The sequence below is a fragment of the Aquarana catesbeiana genome, linkage group LG01, assembly GCF_042186555.1.
Source record: "Aquarana catesbeiana isolate 2022-GZ linkage group LG01, ASM4218655v1, whole genome shotgun sequence".
NCBI classification, from domain to species: domain Eukaryota; kingdom Metazoa; phylum Chordata; class Amphibia; order Anura; family Ranidae; genus Aquarana; species Aquarana catesbeiana.
This window is the reverse complement of record NC_133324.1, coordinates 63,329,604-63,348,068: the sequence shown is the minus strand read 5'-3', so window position 1 is coordinate 63,348,068 and position 18,465 is coordinate 63,329,604. Positions and strand designations below refer to the sequence as shown.

Below are 18,465 nucleotides of genomic sequence, written 5' to 3'. Positions count from 1 at the left end.
CTGAAGAAGTCTTGGAGATGAGCATGGGAGGAAGAGACAAGGGAGGAAGAGACAATTTGGTGACGAGATTGGTGATGCATCATCCATTACTTCCTTTTATAATGGGCACAAAAGTTGTGCACACTCTGGAACTCTCCAGTAGATTCCCCAAGAAACTGCCAGGTGGATCAACTCTCCAGTCTCAAAAATGACCTGTCCCCTGGAGGACAAATATAGAAAAATGCATTTTAGAATTGCCGAAAATGAATTAAAAAAAAGCATAAAAATGTCCAAACTAATGTCCACACTAAATACTTTTGCATATGTATTTCTACCACTGTTATGTTCACTACATCGACTGTTGGGTACACCCCTCATTCAAAGTCCCAAACCTGTTCTTTTCTGTAATTCTAGCACTAGACCTCCTCTGTACATCCAAAGTGGTAATCTGTAAAGGCTTTTAAAGAATCACCCATGGATAGTAAAATCTACATTTGTTGACTCTGTGCGGGCCTGTGCAATTTTATAGTGTGACATGGTATTTATTTACTCAGCATGACATAATCTTTTATATTGTACCAAAAATTGGGTTAAGTATTGTCTTTTTGCATTAAACTTTAAAAACTGCAACCACTGCGCAAATACCGTGAAAAATTGCGAAACCCACCAATTTATTCTCTAGGCCCTCTGCTTTAAAAAAAAATTATAATGTTTGTGGTTCTAACTAATTTTCTAGCAAAAAAATAAACAAACTGATTTTCACATGTAAACAAAAATTGCCATAAAATGCGTGGTCTTCAACTGGTTAAAAAAGCGCGTCCAAAGCCATATTTTGAAGCGAATGTAAACGAGCCCTTAGGGTTGGTGTGTTTTGTTATTTACTTGTATTCTCTCCCTGTCAGAGCAGCAATATCAGCTCAATATCAGGCTATAAGGCTCCCATGCAGGCCTGTCTTTTGCTTGAGCTTAGGACTGATATCTGATGTCCTGGCAGTTTTTTTTTTCATGTAAACCAGATGATAACTTTATTATATTCCAATTTTTAATTGTCTGTCATCAGCCCTGGCTGAGGCAGGAGAAAGGATTGCTCTAGTGTTGAAACACAAGGAGGCCAGACATTTTACTTCTGACAGGGAGAGAATAAAAGGAATCACCAGTCAACTAATTCCAGAGTGGACGGCACTATTATAACTTTTCAAGTGTAGTAAATCCTCATTATCCACATTATTAACCACATTATTGCCTACTGGTGACTGGTTCCCATCAAGGATGTTAAATTTGTAAATTATTCAAAGGTAGAGGTTGATGTTAGCAATTGTTTTCTAGGTACTGGGAAGACTTTGCTTGCCAAAGCAGTGGCCACAGAATGCAACACAACGTTTTTTAACATTACTGCCTCTACCATCGTCAGCAAGTGGAGGGGAGACTCAGAGAAGCTTGTACGGGTAAGAACCAGCTCAGCCTAAAGTCACTTACATTCTGCAGCATGGCACCCACCACTAAAGTGCTAACCAAAAATATTTGTATGAATTGACCACCATGGTACCATTATGTTGACTCCCTTTTCTTGGCAGACCAATTTACAGCTTTTTGCAGTAGAGCAATTGAAACCATTTCTAAATCCAAACATACCAGAATAGACTTTAGTCATAGGCGTGCAAACGGGATGTGCCTGTGCACACAATAATTACTACGTGCGGTGCCGATTCCCCCTATTGCCTGTGCTTCCCCTGTGATGCCCCACCCCACAGTGCTGCTGGCTTCCCTCCTCTCCTCTTCCCCGGGCTGCTGCAGGGGATGTGGGGGAAGGGGCTAGTAAATATGTAATTTATTTGTGTTTACTATGCTTCAATTTCTAAATAAACAGGAAGCCGCTCAGCACAGAGTACTTCCCGTTCATTCACTGTTGAGCTGAGGCTGCAGAGAAAGGCATGTGTGTTTGAGCTTTGGGATGCACACCCTAATGCAATAGGCTGCCCACACCTATGACTTTAGTAGTGCAAAATGTACAGCCTCTAGGGAAAGGGGGGGGGACATGACTGAAACCTTTAACTACTTGTCGCCCGCTAAAAACGTGGGCCTTAGTTGCCGAGACGGCATGGACGTCCTCCCGCGCATAAGCTGCCTGCGCAACCCTGCAGAAAGTGTGCTCTGTGATCACTGAGTCTATGAGAGCCTGGCCCCTATACAGAAGATCGGTAATCGATCGGTACACTGCCGGCGTGAGGGAAGAAAAAGCTGATCACCGGCTTCTGTCAGAGGGACATCGGTCCCTCACACAGAGAGCCGCGGTTGCCACATCTGTGCCCACCAGTGCCACCTACCAGTGCCCACAGTGCCACCTACCTTTGCCCACCAGTGCCACCCATCAATGCCTATCAGTGCCCATTAGTGCTGCCATGGTAAAAACAATGTTGTAATAAGAGATCAATTTCTGATTATGGATACCAGTTAGAAGTAACAGGAGGCATGGGTTACCCAATCATACTAGGGTAGGCCCCAACAGCGTAGGAACCTACAAGTGTAAGTAGGAAAGACAGACAACAGTGGAACCTTGGATTACGAGCATAATCCGTTCCAGGAGAATGCTTGTAATCCAAAGAACTCGCATATCAAAGCGAGTTTCCCCACAGAAGTCAATGGAAACGAAGATAATTCGTTCTGCATTGACTTCTATTGCATGCAATACCGCATGTGGCCAGAGGTGGGGGGGTGGGGTGCCGGAGAGCCTCGGAAATACTCGGGGGACAGCTCGGCTTGTCTGTGTCAATGGATGCAGCAGAGGGGCTCGAGAGCGAGCACGCATGAGTGTCCCCCATGGGAAGCGGCTTCCCATGGGGGCACTGAACAGAGTGGAAGGGTCAGGAGTGCCGGTGGGGGACCGAGAAAAAGGGGTTTGCGGCCGCTCTGTGCAATTACATTGCACAGAGCAGGTAAGTATAGACATGTTTGTTTGTTTTCTTTTTAAATTTTTTAGCTTTACAATCGCTTTGAGCCTAAAGGTTTTTCGCACACAGGTTTTATTTGAATTGGCTCGCTACCATGCTCCCTCCACCATTTTCCTGGATGAGCTGGAGTCTGTGATGAGTCAGAGAGGGACAGGGCCGGGGTGAGTAGACTTGCTTTTTTTTTTGTTTTAGCAAACATCAGTCTTGTTCTCTTTCCAACTAGAAACTGTTCTCTGTTCATCAGCTTCTGACTGCCTCTTTCCAGTCTCATTATTTGGGTTTTTGAATTTCTCTTAGCATGTCTCTTCTGCAATAAAGAGCTGCCTGATCACAATTTTTTTCTCTGTAAAATATATAAGGGACACCCTTGCTCCTGAACCCCACTCAAAAGTATAACTGCTTTATTAAACTTAAAGAGGAACTGCAGTCTGCTCACATAATTTGTAATAAAAAAATCTTTCCTATTCTTAAACTTCCCTTCAACCACTTTGCATATTATTTTATATATACTGCGATTCTGTACTTGCCAAATATGCTGCAGAAATCTCCCTACACTCAGTCTGGCTGCAGCCATTTTAACTGTGGGCAGCTGAAGCTGCTGCCTGTTCACTTCCTGGATTTACACAGACACACAAAGGCACACCTCCAGCTCTGCAGCCCTGCAGCTCTCATTGGCCCTCTTATGACTCATCCCCCCTCCCTTCCTGGCAAACTCTCACTAGAGGGAGAGAGAGAGAGCTGTGCATGATGTCATAATCTTAGGCTTTTTACCAGACAAGAAACAGGAAGTGGGCTCTATAAGGTATTTACTGGCAGAAAAAAATGTTTTACTATCCAAAGTTAAAACAACAAGGGCAGAAGATTTTATAGAAGGAAAGTTGAAAAAATTACTGAAGGTCCGCTTTAATTAATAAGTGGATAGGATTATATGCAGCTGCAGTTTCTCAGCGACCGTACATACAAAATACAATGCTGTGTTCAAGCAGCCTGCCTCTCCGCATCAGCCAATTAAAGAAAGCTTTGTATTTATTCATAGAGTACTGTACAAAGCTTCCTGTGAATGGCTGAGCTATGCTCATTTCCCGGAAGTGGAACAGGGAGTTCTCGTGCCACAACCATAACACAGCGCTGTATACTGCATGTAGCTGAGGCTACATACAGTTTATAACGCGCACCCTGCAAGCGCACCTGTTAGTGCAATAAATAGATCGTTTGGGCTAGCTTGGCTTTAAGTTAGACTCAAGTCAGACCTCCTAATCTGGATATTTGTTCTAATTCAGATTGGATAGAATGATAGCAGCGCAGCCATTGGCTCCTGTTGCTGTCAATCAAATCCAATGACGCAGGAGCCGAGTCCTGCTATCTGTATCAATGGACGCAGCAGCAGGACATGGGAGCGCACCTGCACGGGTGCCCCAAGACAGAGCACTTTTCTGACGGGGCACTTGAGAAGAGGAGGAGCCAGGAGCGCCGCTGAGGGACCCCAGAAGAGGAGGATCGTGGCCACTCTGTGCAAAACCAACTACACAGAATAGGTAAGTATGACATGTTTGTTTTAAAAAAAAACAAAAAAAAAATAAACGTTTACATATTCTTCAACTCAGCGAGTGTTGATGAGGGAATCCCCCTCGCAGCACTGCTGTTCACATCTTAAAATCCAACAGGCTGGTTGATCAATGGATCGACTTGGGTACAACCATATGTATAAAACAGGAAAGGGATATAAAAAGATAACCAAGGAATTGAGAATGCCAATCAGCAGTGTTCAAACTAATCAAGAAGTGAAAAATGAGGGGGTTCTGTTGAAACCAAACCACGGCCAGGTAGACCAACTAAAATTTCAGCCACAACTGCCAGGAAAATTGTTTGGGATGCAAAGAAAAACCCACAAATAACTTCAGGTGAAATGCAGGACTCTCTGAAAACATGTGGTGTGGCTGTTTCAAGATGCACAATAAGGAGGCACTTGAAGAAAGATGGGCTTCTGTCGCCAGAAGAAAGCCATTACTACGCAAATGCCACAAAGTATCCCGCTTACAATACGGCAAACAGCACAGAGACAAACCTCAAACCTTCTGGCACAAAGTCGTTTGGAGTGATACGACCATAATTGAGCTTTTTGGCCACAACCATAAACACTTCATTTGGAGAGGAGTCAACAAGGCCTATAATAAAAGGTACGGAGGTGGATCGCTGATGTTTTGGGGATGTGGAGCTACAAAGGCACAGGAAATTTGGTCAAAATTGATGGCAAGATGAATGCAGTATGTTATCAAAAAATACTGGAGGAACATTTGCATTCATCAGCCAGGAATCTGCGGATGGGACGTATTTGAACATTCCAACATGACAATGATCCAAAACACAAGGCCAAGTCGACCTGTCATTGGCTACAGCAGAATAAAGTGAAACTTCTGGAGTGGCCATCTCAGTCTCCTGACCTCAATATCATTGAGCCACTCTGGGGAGATTTCAAAACGTGCCGTTCATGCAAGACAGCCCAAGAATTTACAGGAACTGGAGGCTTTTTGCCAAGAGGGATGGGCAGCTTTACCATCTGAGAAGATAAAGAGCCTCATCCACAAATACCACAAAAGATTTCAAGCTGTCATTGATGTTAAAGGTGCAATACACGGTATTAAGAGCTGGGGTATGTAAACTTTTGATCGGGGTCATGGGGGTAGTTTCTGTTGCCATTATGATTTAAAAAGTGTAAACACAGTAGATTGATAATACATGGCTTCAGCCAAACACTAACCATGAATGAAAGAAAAGTTTTCGTGTTATCATTCATATTCGCTGAAAAAAGGCCAAGAATTCATAAATTCTGCCAGGGTATGTAAACTAATGAGCATAACTGTAACCATTGATTTCTCTGGGCACCAGTATGCAGCACCTACAGTATCTCACAAAAGTGAGTACACCCCTCACATTTCTGTAATTTTATTATATCTTTTGACACTTTGCTACAATGTAGTGAGTGTACAGCTTATATAACAGTGTAAATTTGCTGTCCCCTCAAAATAACTCAACACAGCCTTTAATGTCTAAACCACTGGCAACAAAAGTGAGTACACCCCTAAGTGAAAATGTCCAAATTGGGCCCAAAGTGTCACTATTTTGTGTGGCCACCATTATTTTCCAGCACTGCCTTTAAACCTTTTGGGCATGGAGTTCATCAGAGCTTCACAGGTTGCCACTGGAGTCCTCTTCCACTCCTCCATGATGACATCACAGAGCTGGTGGATGTTAGAGACCTTGCGCTCCTCCACCTTCCATTTGAGGATGCCCCACAGATGCTCAATAGGGTTTAGGTCTGGAGACATGCTTGGCCAGTCCATCACCATTACCCTCAGCTTCTTTAGCAAGGCAGTGGTCATCTTGGAGGTGTCTGGGGTCGTTATCATGTTGGAATACTGCCCTGCGGCCCAGTCTCTGAAGGGAGGGGATCATGCTCTGCTTCAGTATGTCACAGTACATGTTGGCATTCATGGTTCCCTCAATGAACTGTAGCTCCCCAGTGCCGGCAGCACTCATGCAGCCCCAGACCATGACACTCCCACCACCATGCTTGACTGTAGGCAAGACACACTTGTCTTTGTACTCCTCACCTGGTTGCCGCCACACATGGTTGACACCATCTGAACCAAAATAAGTTTATCTTGGTCTCATCAGACCACAGGACATGGCTCCAGTAATTCATGTCCTTAGTCTGCTTGTCGTCAGCAAACTGCGGGCTTTCTTGTGCATCATCTTTAGAAGAGGCTTCCTTCTGGGACGACAGCCATGCAGACCAATTTGATGCAGTGTGCGGCATATGGTCTGAGCACTGACAGGCTGACCCTCCACCCCTTCAACCTCTGCAGCAATGCTGGCAGCACTCATACGTCTATTTCCCAAAGACAACCTCTGGATATGACGCTGAGCACGTGCACTCAACTTCTTTGGTGGACCATGGCGAGGCCTGTTCTGAGTGGAACTTGTCATGTTAAGCCGCTGTATGGTCTTGGTCACCCTGCTGCAGCTCAGTTTCAGGGTCTTGGCAATCTTCTTATAGCCTAGGCCATCTTTATGTAGAGCAACAATTCTTTTTTTGAAATTCTCAGAGAGTTCTTTGCCATGAGGTGCCATGTTGAACTTCCAGTGACCAGTATGAGAGAGTGAGAGCGATAACACCAAATTTAACACACCTGCTCCCCATTCACACCTGAGACCTCGTAACACTAACGAGTCACATGACACCGGGGAGGGAAAACGACTAATTGGGCCCAATTTGGACATTTTAACTTAGGGGTGTACTCACTTTTGTTGCCAGCGGTTTAGACATTAATGGCTGTGTGTTGAGTTATTTTGAGGGGACAGCAAATTTACACTGTTATACAAGCTGTACACTCACTACTTTACATTGTAGCAAAGTGTCATTTCTTCAGTGTTGTCACATGATAGAATGAAATATATACAAAAATGTGAGGGGTGTACTCACTTTTGTGAGATACTGTAAGCCTCCTGGATGGGGAAACACACCCAAATTGTAGGTTGTATAGTCCCAAGTGGCAGATAGGTGTGAGAGCTGAACTTGTTACTCTGCTTATATTGTACTGTAGAAGGTGTAGTATTTGTATGTATGAAAAATAAATAGTCTCAGGTTGTTCTGACACATCATATTTGCTCTCCATACAAGCATGTGTTTTTCAATAAGCCTTTTTTTTTAATTCTCACAGGGGTGAACATGAAGGCAGCCGCCGCATGAAGACTGAGTTACTGGTACAGATGGATGGCTTGTCTCGATCAGACGACCTCGTGTTTGTTTTAGCCGCTTCCAATCTGCCCTGGTAAGATCCGCGGACAGTGTTGTGTGACTACATATCCGCAGTCCCTAAGCACAGATCTACAGAAAGGGTCTTAGTTTTGCTTAAAACATTTAAAGATTAATTGTGAGCTCTTCCTCCTCTCTTTAATGTGTTTTCTTTGTCGTCAGAATAAAAAAAATATATATATATAATCTTTAATAAAGTCAGATCTGCCATATGTCAGTATTTAAAAAGCTCCCTGTGACTTTGTAGGCAAGTTATTTACTATGCTCCCAGTAAGAAGGGTTTTAACTTTCAAGTGTAAAGTACTTAAAGCTGCACAGAGGACGAGTGAATGGAACGGAGGGGTTGTATAATCTGATTTATATCTGTCTACATATGTGATGTCCCTTCTTTTACTGGTGGGATAAGAACTCAGCTGCACTTCAACCTCGCTGATCTCTCCATAATCTTTATGTAACAAATACACTCAAAGCAGACATCAGAAGCCAAACAATGGGATCTTTTTTGCTGAACCTAGTGTAAATGTTTAGTATCTACTGATTTTTAAAGTTTTTTTTTTTTTTTTTTTTTGTTTTGTTTTGTTTTAGTGCAGCATATCATTTTTAGTAATAATTTATGTTTCTGAGGGCATTCTTCTGGGGTTCCAATTATCAGAATACATATTCTGTAGTCCAGAGTGTCAGCGGGCATTGCTCACTGGGGTTTAAAGTCCAGCATGCACTGTTCTGGGCTCGCAGGTATGAGTAGGCATTGTTCTGAGGTCCTAAATTTCAGCATGTATTGTTCTGGTGTCTCAGGTATCGGCATGATTGTCCTGGATATCCAAGTGTCAGAATGCACTGTTCTGGGGTCTCCAGTATGAGTAGACAATGTTCTGAGGTCCCAAGTGTCAGCATGCACTGTTCTGGGGTCTCCAGTATGAGTAGACATTGTTCTGAGGTCCCAAGTGTCAGCATGCACTGTTCTGGGGTCTCCAGTATGAGTAGACATTGTTCTGAGGTCCCAAGTGTCAGCATGCACTGTTCTGGGGTCTCCAGTATGAGTAGACATTGTTCTGAGGTCCCAAGTGTCAGCATGCACTGTTCTGTGGTCTCAAGTATGAGTAGGCCTTGTTCTGAGGTCCCAAGTATCAGCATGTAGTGTTCTGGGGTCTCAAGTATGAGTAGGCCTTGTTCTGAGGTCCCAAGTATCAGCATGCACTGTTCTGGGGTCTCAAGTATGAGTAGGCATTGTTCTGAGGTCTCAAGTATCAGCATGATTGTCTTGGATATCCAAGTGTCAGCATGCATTCTTCTGGTGTCCCATGTGTCAGCATGCATTGTTCTAGGGTCTCAGGTGTCAGCAGGCAGCATTGTTCTGAGGTCTCAAGTATCAGCAGCTGTTGTTCTGGGGTCCCGAGTATCAGTAGGCATCATTCTATCTTCTGCCTGAGTGCCTGTTTATGTTACTGAATTTCTATCTTCACTGTGTGCACTCATAAAAGGTATTAATGCTATTGTTAGGAACAATGATATAAAAGGAAAGTGTGTGTGTTTATACCCAGGGAGCTGGATTATGCTATGTTAAGGCGGCTGGAGAAAAGGATTCTGGTAGATCTGCCCAGTAAAGAGGCGCGGGAGGTCATGATCCGTCACTGGTTGCCTCCTGTGAGCAACACGGGAGGAGTGGAGCTGAGAACCGAGCTGCAGTACAGCACCCTGGGGGAGGTAAGAATATTCTGGACCCATGGACTTTATAAAGACTTTAAAGTTGACCTGTCATCAGATACATATTTTGATAAGTTCCTGCATGCAAAGTAATATGCACGAATAACACTGCAAAATATGTAATACCTCTCACAGAGATCACAGCTCTCCTCTTAACGATGCTTTCATCTTCTAATCTCGTTCAGAACCATCTTTGTTCAGGCATCATCTAGGGACACCATCTACTTCCTGGACTAAGGTGTTAAAGCGAAGTTCCGCCTGAAAAAAAAAATTAAAAAGTACTGCAGCTGCTGACTTTTAAAATAAGGACACTTACCTGTCCAGGGAGACCGCAATGTCCTCACCCGAAGCTGACCTGTCTCTCGGCTCCGGGTGCAGGCATCTTAAGTAAGGGAATCAGGAAGTGAAGCCTTGTGGCTTCACAGCCTGGTTCCCTACTGCACATGCGCGAGTCGCACTGCGCATTCTGACTGGTCCCTGCTGTCTTCTGGGACCTGTGCGTCTACCAGAAGACAGTGGGGTGGGGGGACGGAGGGGGGGCCGGACGTGGCGTAGATTGCCACGGATGCTACGGCAATCTTTGACTGGAAGTGGGAGCAAATACATGTATTAGACAGGTATCTGCTCCCCCATCCCCCCTGAAAGGTGCCAAATGCAACACCGGAGGGGGGGAGGAATCCGGACAGCGGAAGTTCCATTTCTGTGTGGAACTCCGCTTTAACTTTTTTTTAAGAGATGACACAATCATGTAAATCCTAGGGCATGTGCAGTTCTTGGCTGTGTACACGAATAATTGACAAAGATTATCCCCTTCTTTACTCCCCCCACCTCGTGACTGGATCCAGAATCACAATATCCCAGCAAACAAAAAAGAGAGAAGCCACTCTCCTTCTAAAAGTAAACTTTTAAATGCTAATCCTCCTGCTCCGCTAACACATTTGACTCCACTAGGAGCTTAATCGTAGAGTGTGCAATTAAAAGAGTTGTATGGGTTTGTTTTTTTCTTTTGGATTCATACTTACCTAGGTGGATGCAGCATCTGTCTGATGCTGCATCTGTCCCCCGGCGCCTCTACACTGAGAACCGAGCGATCGAACACTACCGATTGCTCGGTTCTCACAGCTCCCCGAGCAGAGAGCTGCTGACTGTCAGTCACCGGCTCTCTGCTCTTCCTTTTCCACTGGAGCGCTGGGCTGTGGTAGTGGCGGGAGCCGCCAGCTCAGGCTCTCAGCGGCTCGCTGAGCTGGGTGCCGGTCCAGGGATCTGGGCGAATCCCAACTCCATGGTCGTGATGACGCCAGAACCTGGACTGATTCTGTGACGTTAGCAGAGAAGGGACTTCAGCCCGCTCTCTGCTGAAAACGGGTCACAGGATCCACGGAAGTACAGCCAAACAAGCTGTACTTCTTCTTTAAGCTCATAACGGAGTGAAACTTGTTAGAGGAGCAGTTGGATTTGCCAATTAAAGTTTACTCTGGTTTTTTAGAAGGAGAGTGGCTTCTCTCTTTTTTGTTTGCTGGGACATGTGAATGGATCTACCTGGAGCCAGCACCCATCTGTTGTTGGAGCAGGGGTAGGAGAGCCTTGATTGGAGTGATTGGGGCTGTCTGCAGTACAAAATGTACATTCTAATCACTCAGGTGGGGAAATTGTGATAATGCTTTCTCCTGCCTGCAACAGATGACAGCATCTAAGCCTAGGAAAAGTCACCAGACAGGAACTGCTTTTAATAATACGACTCCCCCCCCCCTTTTTTTTTTTTTTTTACATGTTTTTGTATTTTGTCATGTCAAAAATGTATTATTCCGACTTTACTTTTTGAAGTTACCGACGGGTCCAATTTTGGGGGGGGGGGTTTACCTCAGGGTTCAACAAACCTGAGGTGCTAGGTCGCCATTGCCATAGCTACCGCCCAAATGCCCCCCCCCCGAACATGTATCCCGGGCTCTGCTTGCCCATCTGCGGGCGCCGCCGGGTAGAGGGGGCTCTCCTTCCCTTTTAGCTGTGGACCCGGAAGTGACGTGTGACATCATTTCCGGGTCTCCATTGAGTTTCCACCAAGGCCAGGAAAGAATGTAATGCAGTGTGATTTTTTTTTTAAACATATGCAAAAACAGCAGCGAACAGGTTAAAAGATAAGAACACATTCGGAAATATGTTACATGTTCCACCTGTAAGATTTCTTGGTTAAAAAAAACTGGCTCCTAACTTTTTTAGCTGTCTCCTAAATTCAAAACAAATTTGTCAAGCCCTGATTTACCTAACAAGTGACCCAATCAGGTTCCTCTCGTATAGCAAGGGATTTGAAACAGTTTTTGTCTGGGTTTTTGGCTCCTGTGCTGCAACCATAAAGAAGATGTTGTGAGTTTTTCCAGACATTTGTGACCAATATACTGTATTTGCAACACACAAAAATGTCATCCTGTAAAATTGGAAGGCTAACCAAACCAGCAGCTGAAGACTCCAGTCTTTACCCTGTTGCAGATCTAAAAGCATTGATGGAATCTTCAGCATCCTACACTTATGAGTTTGTCATATCTCTGTTTCTCTTCCAACTACCACCAGTGTGATAACACTTAAAAGAGATATAAACTGTGGAAGCTGTGCCAAAAAAAAGGCAGACAGAGGGCAAAGGACTAGTTACCAGTATTGCTTGTGGTCCATCTCTAGCTGATTTTTTCCCCATTAAGGCCGAGTGCACATATGTGCAGCTGCGGGTTCATGTCTAGGGTCCACTGCGTGTCTGTTCACCGGTTCAGGTGTGATTCAGGTCTGAATTTTTGCCCGAATTCGCATCTGAATCGGACCTAAACACGCACAGGACCCTTCTGCAATCCGAACTGCAGCCGCACTGTGTGAACAGGCTCCATTGAGAGCTGGTCACACACATCTGACCTCGGGGAAACCCTCATCCAATTTGCAGCTTAATTATTTAATTTTGTTATGTTCTGCAATGTATTCCGTGTGTAGGCACCATCTTGGCAACAGCAGGGCTTTGCTTCCTCCTGTCAGATCTTCCAGCAAAGAGAACAGTGAGCAGCACAGTAGTGACATCACCAAATTTCACCTCAACTCTGGTGAGATTAGCAGTCAGAGGCAGCAGTGCTCTAGAATATATCACACTGCAGATGTACAGCTTGAGGCTACAGAAGAGAAGTGCCCAGGCCCAGGGTGCTACTTTGGCACAATTAATGTTTGTAAATGTAACCTATAACTTTTTGAGTTCAGGTCCACTTTAAAAGTTCCAGAAATTAGCCCCTCTCTATTAATTCTCTACCCTCCTTTCTTGTGATCTGACTTCTTCCATCAGCTGTCATGTAATCTGCCTTTTGTAGCTAAAAGCTCGTCAAGAGAGTCACTTTAACCTAAATGAAATAATTTTGTTTCCTCAGGAGACTGACGGCTACTCGGGATCAGACATTAAACTAGTGTGTAAAGAGGCAGCTATGAGGCCTGTGAGGAAAATATTTGATGCACTAGAAAACCACCAACCAGGTAAATGATCAAATGAACCAGACTGGGGAAATTCAAGCTCAAACTGCAATATTTTACACTCATACATAGTTACATACCATATATACTCGAGTATAAGTCGAATTTTTCAGCCCTTTTTTTTTGGGCTGAAAGTGTCCCTTCGACTTATACTCGAGTCCCCGCCGTCTGTCTGCATGATCAGCGTGTCATGCAGGCAGACGGCGGCCGGCGTGTGATGATAGTGTTCGCCGGCTATTGCAGCTTTCAAAAGCCGCGCCTCCTGCTCATCTGTGATAGGCTGAACAGCTGTCAGTGTACAGCCTATCACGGACATTCTCTCATCCTCGTCCGTGGTATGAGAATGAGAGAATGTCCGTGATAGGCAGTCAGCGGTCAGCCTATCAGAGACGAGGAGGAGGCGCGGCTTTTGAACTGTGGAATGGCCGCCGAACACTATCATCACACGCCGGCCGCCGTTTGAGGATGGAGATCGCCACAGGGAGGATGGAGATCGCCACAGGGAGGCTGCACAGGACACAGGTAGGCTGCACATGCACACAGGACATGTACAGGACACAGGACATGTACAGGACACACACACATGTACAGGGTACAGGTAGGCTGCACAGGACACAGGGAGGCATGCAGCTGCAGATGGGCATTGTTGACCCTCTGCATTTCTCACCCTCGTCTTATACTCGAGTCAATAAATTTTTCCCAATTTTTTGTGGTAAATTAGGGGCCTCGACTTATACTCGGGACGACTTATACTCGAGTATATACGGTACATAGGAAGCATGTCTACTCTGGACACACCTTGTCATAACTGAGAATTTTCCATGTAAACTCAGATTCTTTATAAATTTAAGAAAGTTCCAAAGGGTCTATAAACAGCTTGCAACATTTTAATGGGTTTATTGAAGATTAAAGGCACAAATGTTAACTTCTGCTTTGAACTCAAGAGTGCTTAATCATAAGGATCTCTATAACTTTATAATAGAATGCCACTTTTACTGGTTTTGGGCAAATGAAGAGTTTCCTATATCGATTTTGGCTTTTCAACAAATTAAATTTTTGAAAATATTTAAATCTCAGAAGGTAGTTCTGGCAATCGATGTACATGTGTAAAGGCTTAGATGGAGAAAGCTGTCTCACACTAATACCAGACAGACTATGGGGGTTATTTACGAAAGGCAAATCCACTTTGCACTACAAGTGCACTGCAAGTGCAGTCACTGTAGATCTGAGGTGAAGATCTGAAATGAGGAGGGGAAGCTCTGCTGATTTTATCATCCATTCATGTGCAAGCTAAAATGCTGTTTTTTATTTTCCTTGCATGTCCCCGTAGATCTACAGTGACTGAACTTCCAAGTGCACTTGTAGTGCAAAGTGGATTTGCCTTTTGTAAATAACCCCCTATGTCTTTGGATTATCCAGGGTTGAAATACTCCAGAGCACTGTGATGTAGAGAGCCACAACTATAGCCTGAGTAGGAGTTGGCCTCTAATATTTAAAAGTCCTGCAGGAGAGCTTGCCATTGGTGAAGAGGTTTGAGGCCTAGGTCCAGCACAGAGAAGGCTTAGCTCAAAGTCAGGCAAGAGGGCTGCTTTATAGCTGGAGTGCCTTTAGAGATGTGCATAAGATCAAGAAAGGTACCCTGTACTTTGCGTTCCCCTTAAAATGAGAATTAAAAATGGTATTTTTGCCATGGTTATCATAGAGAAATCATTGGCCTGATTCTTAGCTGGCTTACGATGAAGATATTAGGGCATCACATGACTCCCTATTCTTCAGCCAGTGCGGTACATAAATTCATTGGTGTCAGATAGGAGAGTAGAGGCTCAAGAGGAGCAGCTTACACATTGTAATTGAACAGATATAAATCCAGGTCTATCCTGAGACAACTTCACATGTAGGTCTGTTCTCAGAAATTCTCCAATGTAGGTCTATCCATTGACATCCTCAAACATGAGTCTATCTATTGACATCCTCAAATGTAGATCTATCCTCGCACATCCTTAAACATAAGTCTATGTACAAATCTAGGTCTATCCATTGACATCCTCAGACGTGGGTCTGTCCATTGACATCCTCAAACGTATGTTTATCCATTGGCATCCTCAAATGTAGATCTATCCTTACACATCCACAAACATATGTCCATGTTAAAATGTAGGTCTGTCCTCAGACATCCATTTATAAATCCAGGTCTATCCTGAGACAACTTCACATGTAGGTCTGTTCTCAGAAATTCTCCAATGTAGGTCTATCCATTGACATCCTCAAACATGAGTCTATCTATTGACATCCTCAAATGTAGATCTATCCTCGCACATCCTTAAACATAAGTCTATGTACAAATCTAGGTCTATCCATTGACATCCTCAGACGTGGGTCTGTCCATTGACATCCTCAAACGTATGTTTATCCATTGGCATCCTCAAATGTAGATCTATCCTTACACATCCACAAACATATGTCCATGTTAAAATGTAGGTCTGTCCTCAGACATCCTCAAACACTAGTCTCTCCTTAGATATCCTCAAGTGTAGATCTATCCTCAAATGTACTGTAAGTCTATGCTCAAACATAGGTTTGTCCAGACATCCTCAAACATGGGTCAGTACTAATGCCGTGTACACATGGTCGGACTTTCTGGCATAAAAAGTCAGATGGGAGCTTTTCATCGGATATTCCGACCTTGTGTATGCCCCATCGGACTTTTTCTGTCGGCATTTCCGACGGACTTAGATATAGAGCCTGTTTTGCCCGATGCAAAGTCCAGCCGTGTGTACGCGGCATTAGACATCCTCAAATGTAGGTCTGTCCTTGCATATCCTCAAACATAGGTCTACCCATTGACATCCTCAAGTGTAGATCTATCCTCAGACATCCTCAAATGTAAGTATACGCTCAAATGTAGGTCTATCTTCTGACATCCTCAAACATAGGTCTGTCCTCAGACATCTTCAAATGTAGATACATTTGGCACCGACTTCCAAGACACACACAACACTTTATTTAGAACAGGATACAACAAAACAATGCATCCTCCATGCTCACGTTTCTGCCCTTAGCGGGCCTTATAGCATTGGTAGGTCACAGCAGGATCCAATTGAAAAACTTTTGCTTTTGTCTCTGTCAAATTTTGTTATATTTGTATCATTATGCTGATTACATTGTTTTTATATTTTGTTACCAATCTGGTGACTGCTCTAGGTGATATCAGTTACTTCATTATGTATCTGTTTTACAATATCTTTCGTTTTTTTCTACACTTGGGCGAGTTTTTAAATTGGATCCCACTGTGACCTTCCAGTGCTAGGATTAAAGTGGATGTAAACCCAATGTCATCCTTTCTAAACTACTGCCATAGGGGTTATCTATAAGGATATACATGCCTCCTGCATGTATCTTTACCTGTCAAATGTCTCCCCTCTGTCTGTTATTAGACCCGAAAAACTGCATATTCTGTGGGTGGGTCTGTTGTCTGGAGCTTGGTGGGTGGAGTCGTGATGTCAGTAGACTGCTCGCCCGCCCACCTCTACACTCCCCTTGTCAATATGCATTTTCTCCTGTGTATTTCTAACTGAACTTCTGCTATGATCTCTAACATCCAGTGAAAAGACAGGAAAGTAACCACATGATTTCAGCATGCCAAATCATGAGGTGTGGAACAGCCAATCCTTGCAGAGCTGCTGAAGAAAGGAGTGGGAGAGAATTAAAAAATAATGCATGTCTTAGGCTAGTGCACGAGATATGTAAATCATCTGTCACTCACAGCAAGGGGGAGGATTTGACAAAGTTTTTCTCTGTTTGTCAAGTTTTATCTCACAACAATAAAAGAGGATTGCTCAGAGTTGGATTAACTCTTTGTGGCAAGACTGGGCTCAAATGATAGGAAATCTTATACTCTACATTATGACATCAAAAAAAAATTTTTTTCAAGTTTACATCCACTTTAAGGCCCGCTAGGAGCAGAAACGCTTGAGTGTGGAGGATACATTGTTCTGTTTTATCTTGTAAATAAAGTACTGAGTGTGTCTTGGAAGTTGGTGCCGGATTCATCTATTCAAGGAAGCTGGGATTCCGGGAGTCTTCCGTGCACCACACCTCACACCGCCGGTCAATGATACAAGGTGAGTGACTGTTTGCTGTTTTATGATCTTCAAATGTAGTTCTTTTTTCAGATGTCCTTAAATGAAGGCCTATCCTCAAACAGACATCCTCATACATAGGCCTATCCCTACGCAATTGACTACTTGGTCTTGACTGATGTTTTCAGAGCATACTAGTATTGAAAGCGTATATGTAATAAGGAGACATAAAATAAATCTGATACAATAAAATGACGACATACAAATTCCAAGCTTCTGGGTTAAAACTGGAAAGCTCTATGATACATATAAAATACTTTCTCCCAAATGTTTATTATACATTATAAAAACAATTTGCTGCGCTTAGTGTTAATTAAGTTCATATACACGCATATATATCTAATACAGTCCCCAGGTGATGATATAAAGTGCTCATGCTTAAATGACGTATCTATGTGCAGATGTGCTCAGACTGGGTGCCCCACATGGATGTGCACCCTAGATGTTGACCACCTATCTCTAGTATGGTCTCTCAAGCATGTGGGGATACCCCCTGTAGAAGTCTGTTAGCTGACATCTCATGCATGTCTTTTCTTAATTTTATTATGTAACTTAGTTAACACTATCAGTATGATCTCTGTAGATGTCATCTTGTCACAGAAATTAGTTTGTACGCTCCCCCGAAGTATCTAGCAGGTGTTCAATATAATTAAGTAACGAGATTAGAAGTTAGGTTATAATTGCCCTCAACCAATATGGCGGAATTAGAACTTCCTGATGATGGCTCTGTGATTGGCTGAAAAACGCATTGAGGTTTTACTGCGCCATCGCGACACACTTCCGCCCATACGAAAAACACCCAGGAATCGAGCAGAACGCCGTGAGTGGTGTGTTCAATGAGTGGGCCAGTTACCCAATAATATAATCACCTGCTAAACACGCCGGGTGCCAGGACTATGGGCACTTTTAAATGTGCGTGGAAATATTTTATTGTCTTTTACCAAATAAAGTAATTTGTAATGGCATTGCGCAATGAGGATCGTCTTTTGTCATTTCCATCCATCTGAGGTTTTTTTCTGCATGAGACGTCAGCCAACAGACTTTTACAGGGGTATCCCTACACGATTGAGAGGCCATACTAGAGATAGGCGGTCAACATCTAGGGGTGAGTGCACATCCATGTGGGGCACCCAGTCTGAGCACATAGATACATCATTTAGCCACCTAAGGACCGAGCCTCTTTCTGAGATTTGGTGTGTACAAGTTAAAAACATTTTTTTTGCTAGAAAATTACTTAGAACCCCCCAAACATCATATATATATATATATATATATATATATATATATATATATATATATATATATACACTACCGTTCAAAAGTTTGGGGTCACCCAAACAATTTTGTGTTTTCCATGAAAAGTCACACTTATTCACCACCATACGTT

At 43.6% G+C, this 18,465-nt stretch overlaps 1 protein-coding gene across 2 annotated transcripts in view; it reads left to right on the top strand.

Moving 5' to 3' along the window:
• Positions 1–18,465, top strand: part of KATNAL2 (katanin catalytic subunit A1 like 2) — an 80,779-nt gene that overhangs the window by 58,758 nt on the left and 3,556 nt on the right. For both annotated transcript variants that reach the window (XM_073619428.1, XM_073619421.1), the window contains exons 11-15: positions 1,306–1,424; positions 2,997–3,088; positions 7,649–7,759; positions 9,285–9,447; positions 12,840–12,942. In XM_073619428.1, the coding sequence (XP_073475529.1) occupies positions 1,306–1,424; positions 2,997–3,088; positions 7,649–7,759; positions 9,285–9,447; positions 12,840–12,942 (588 nt within the window). The remainder of the gene's footprint in view (positions 1–1,305; positions 1,425–2,996; positions 3,089–7,648; positions 7,760–9,284; positions 9,448–12,839; positions 12,943–18,465) is intronic.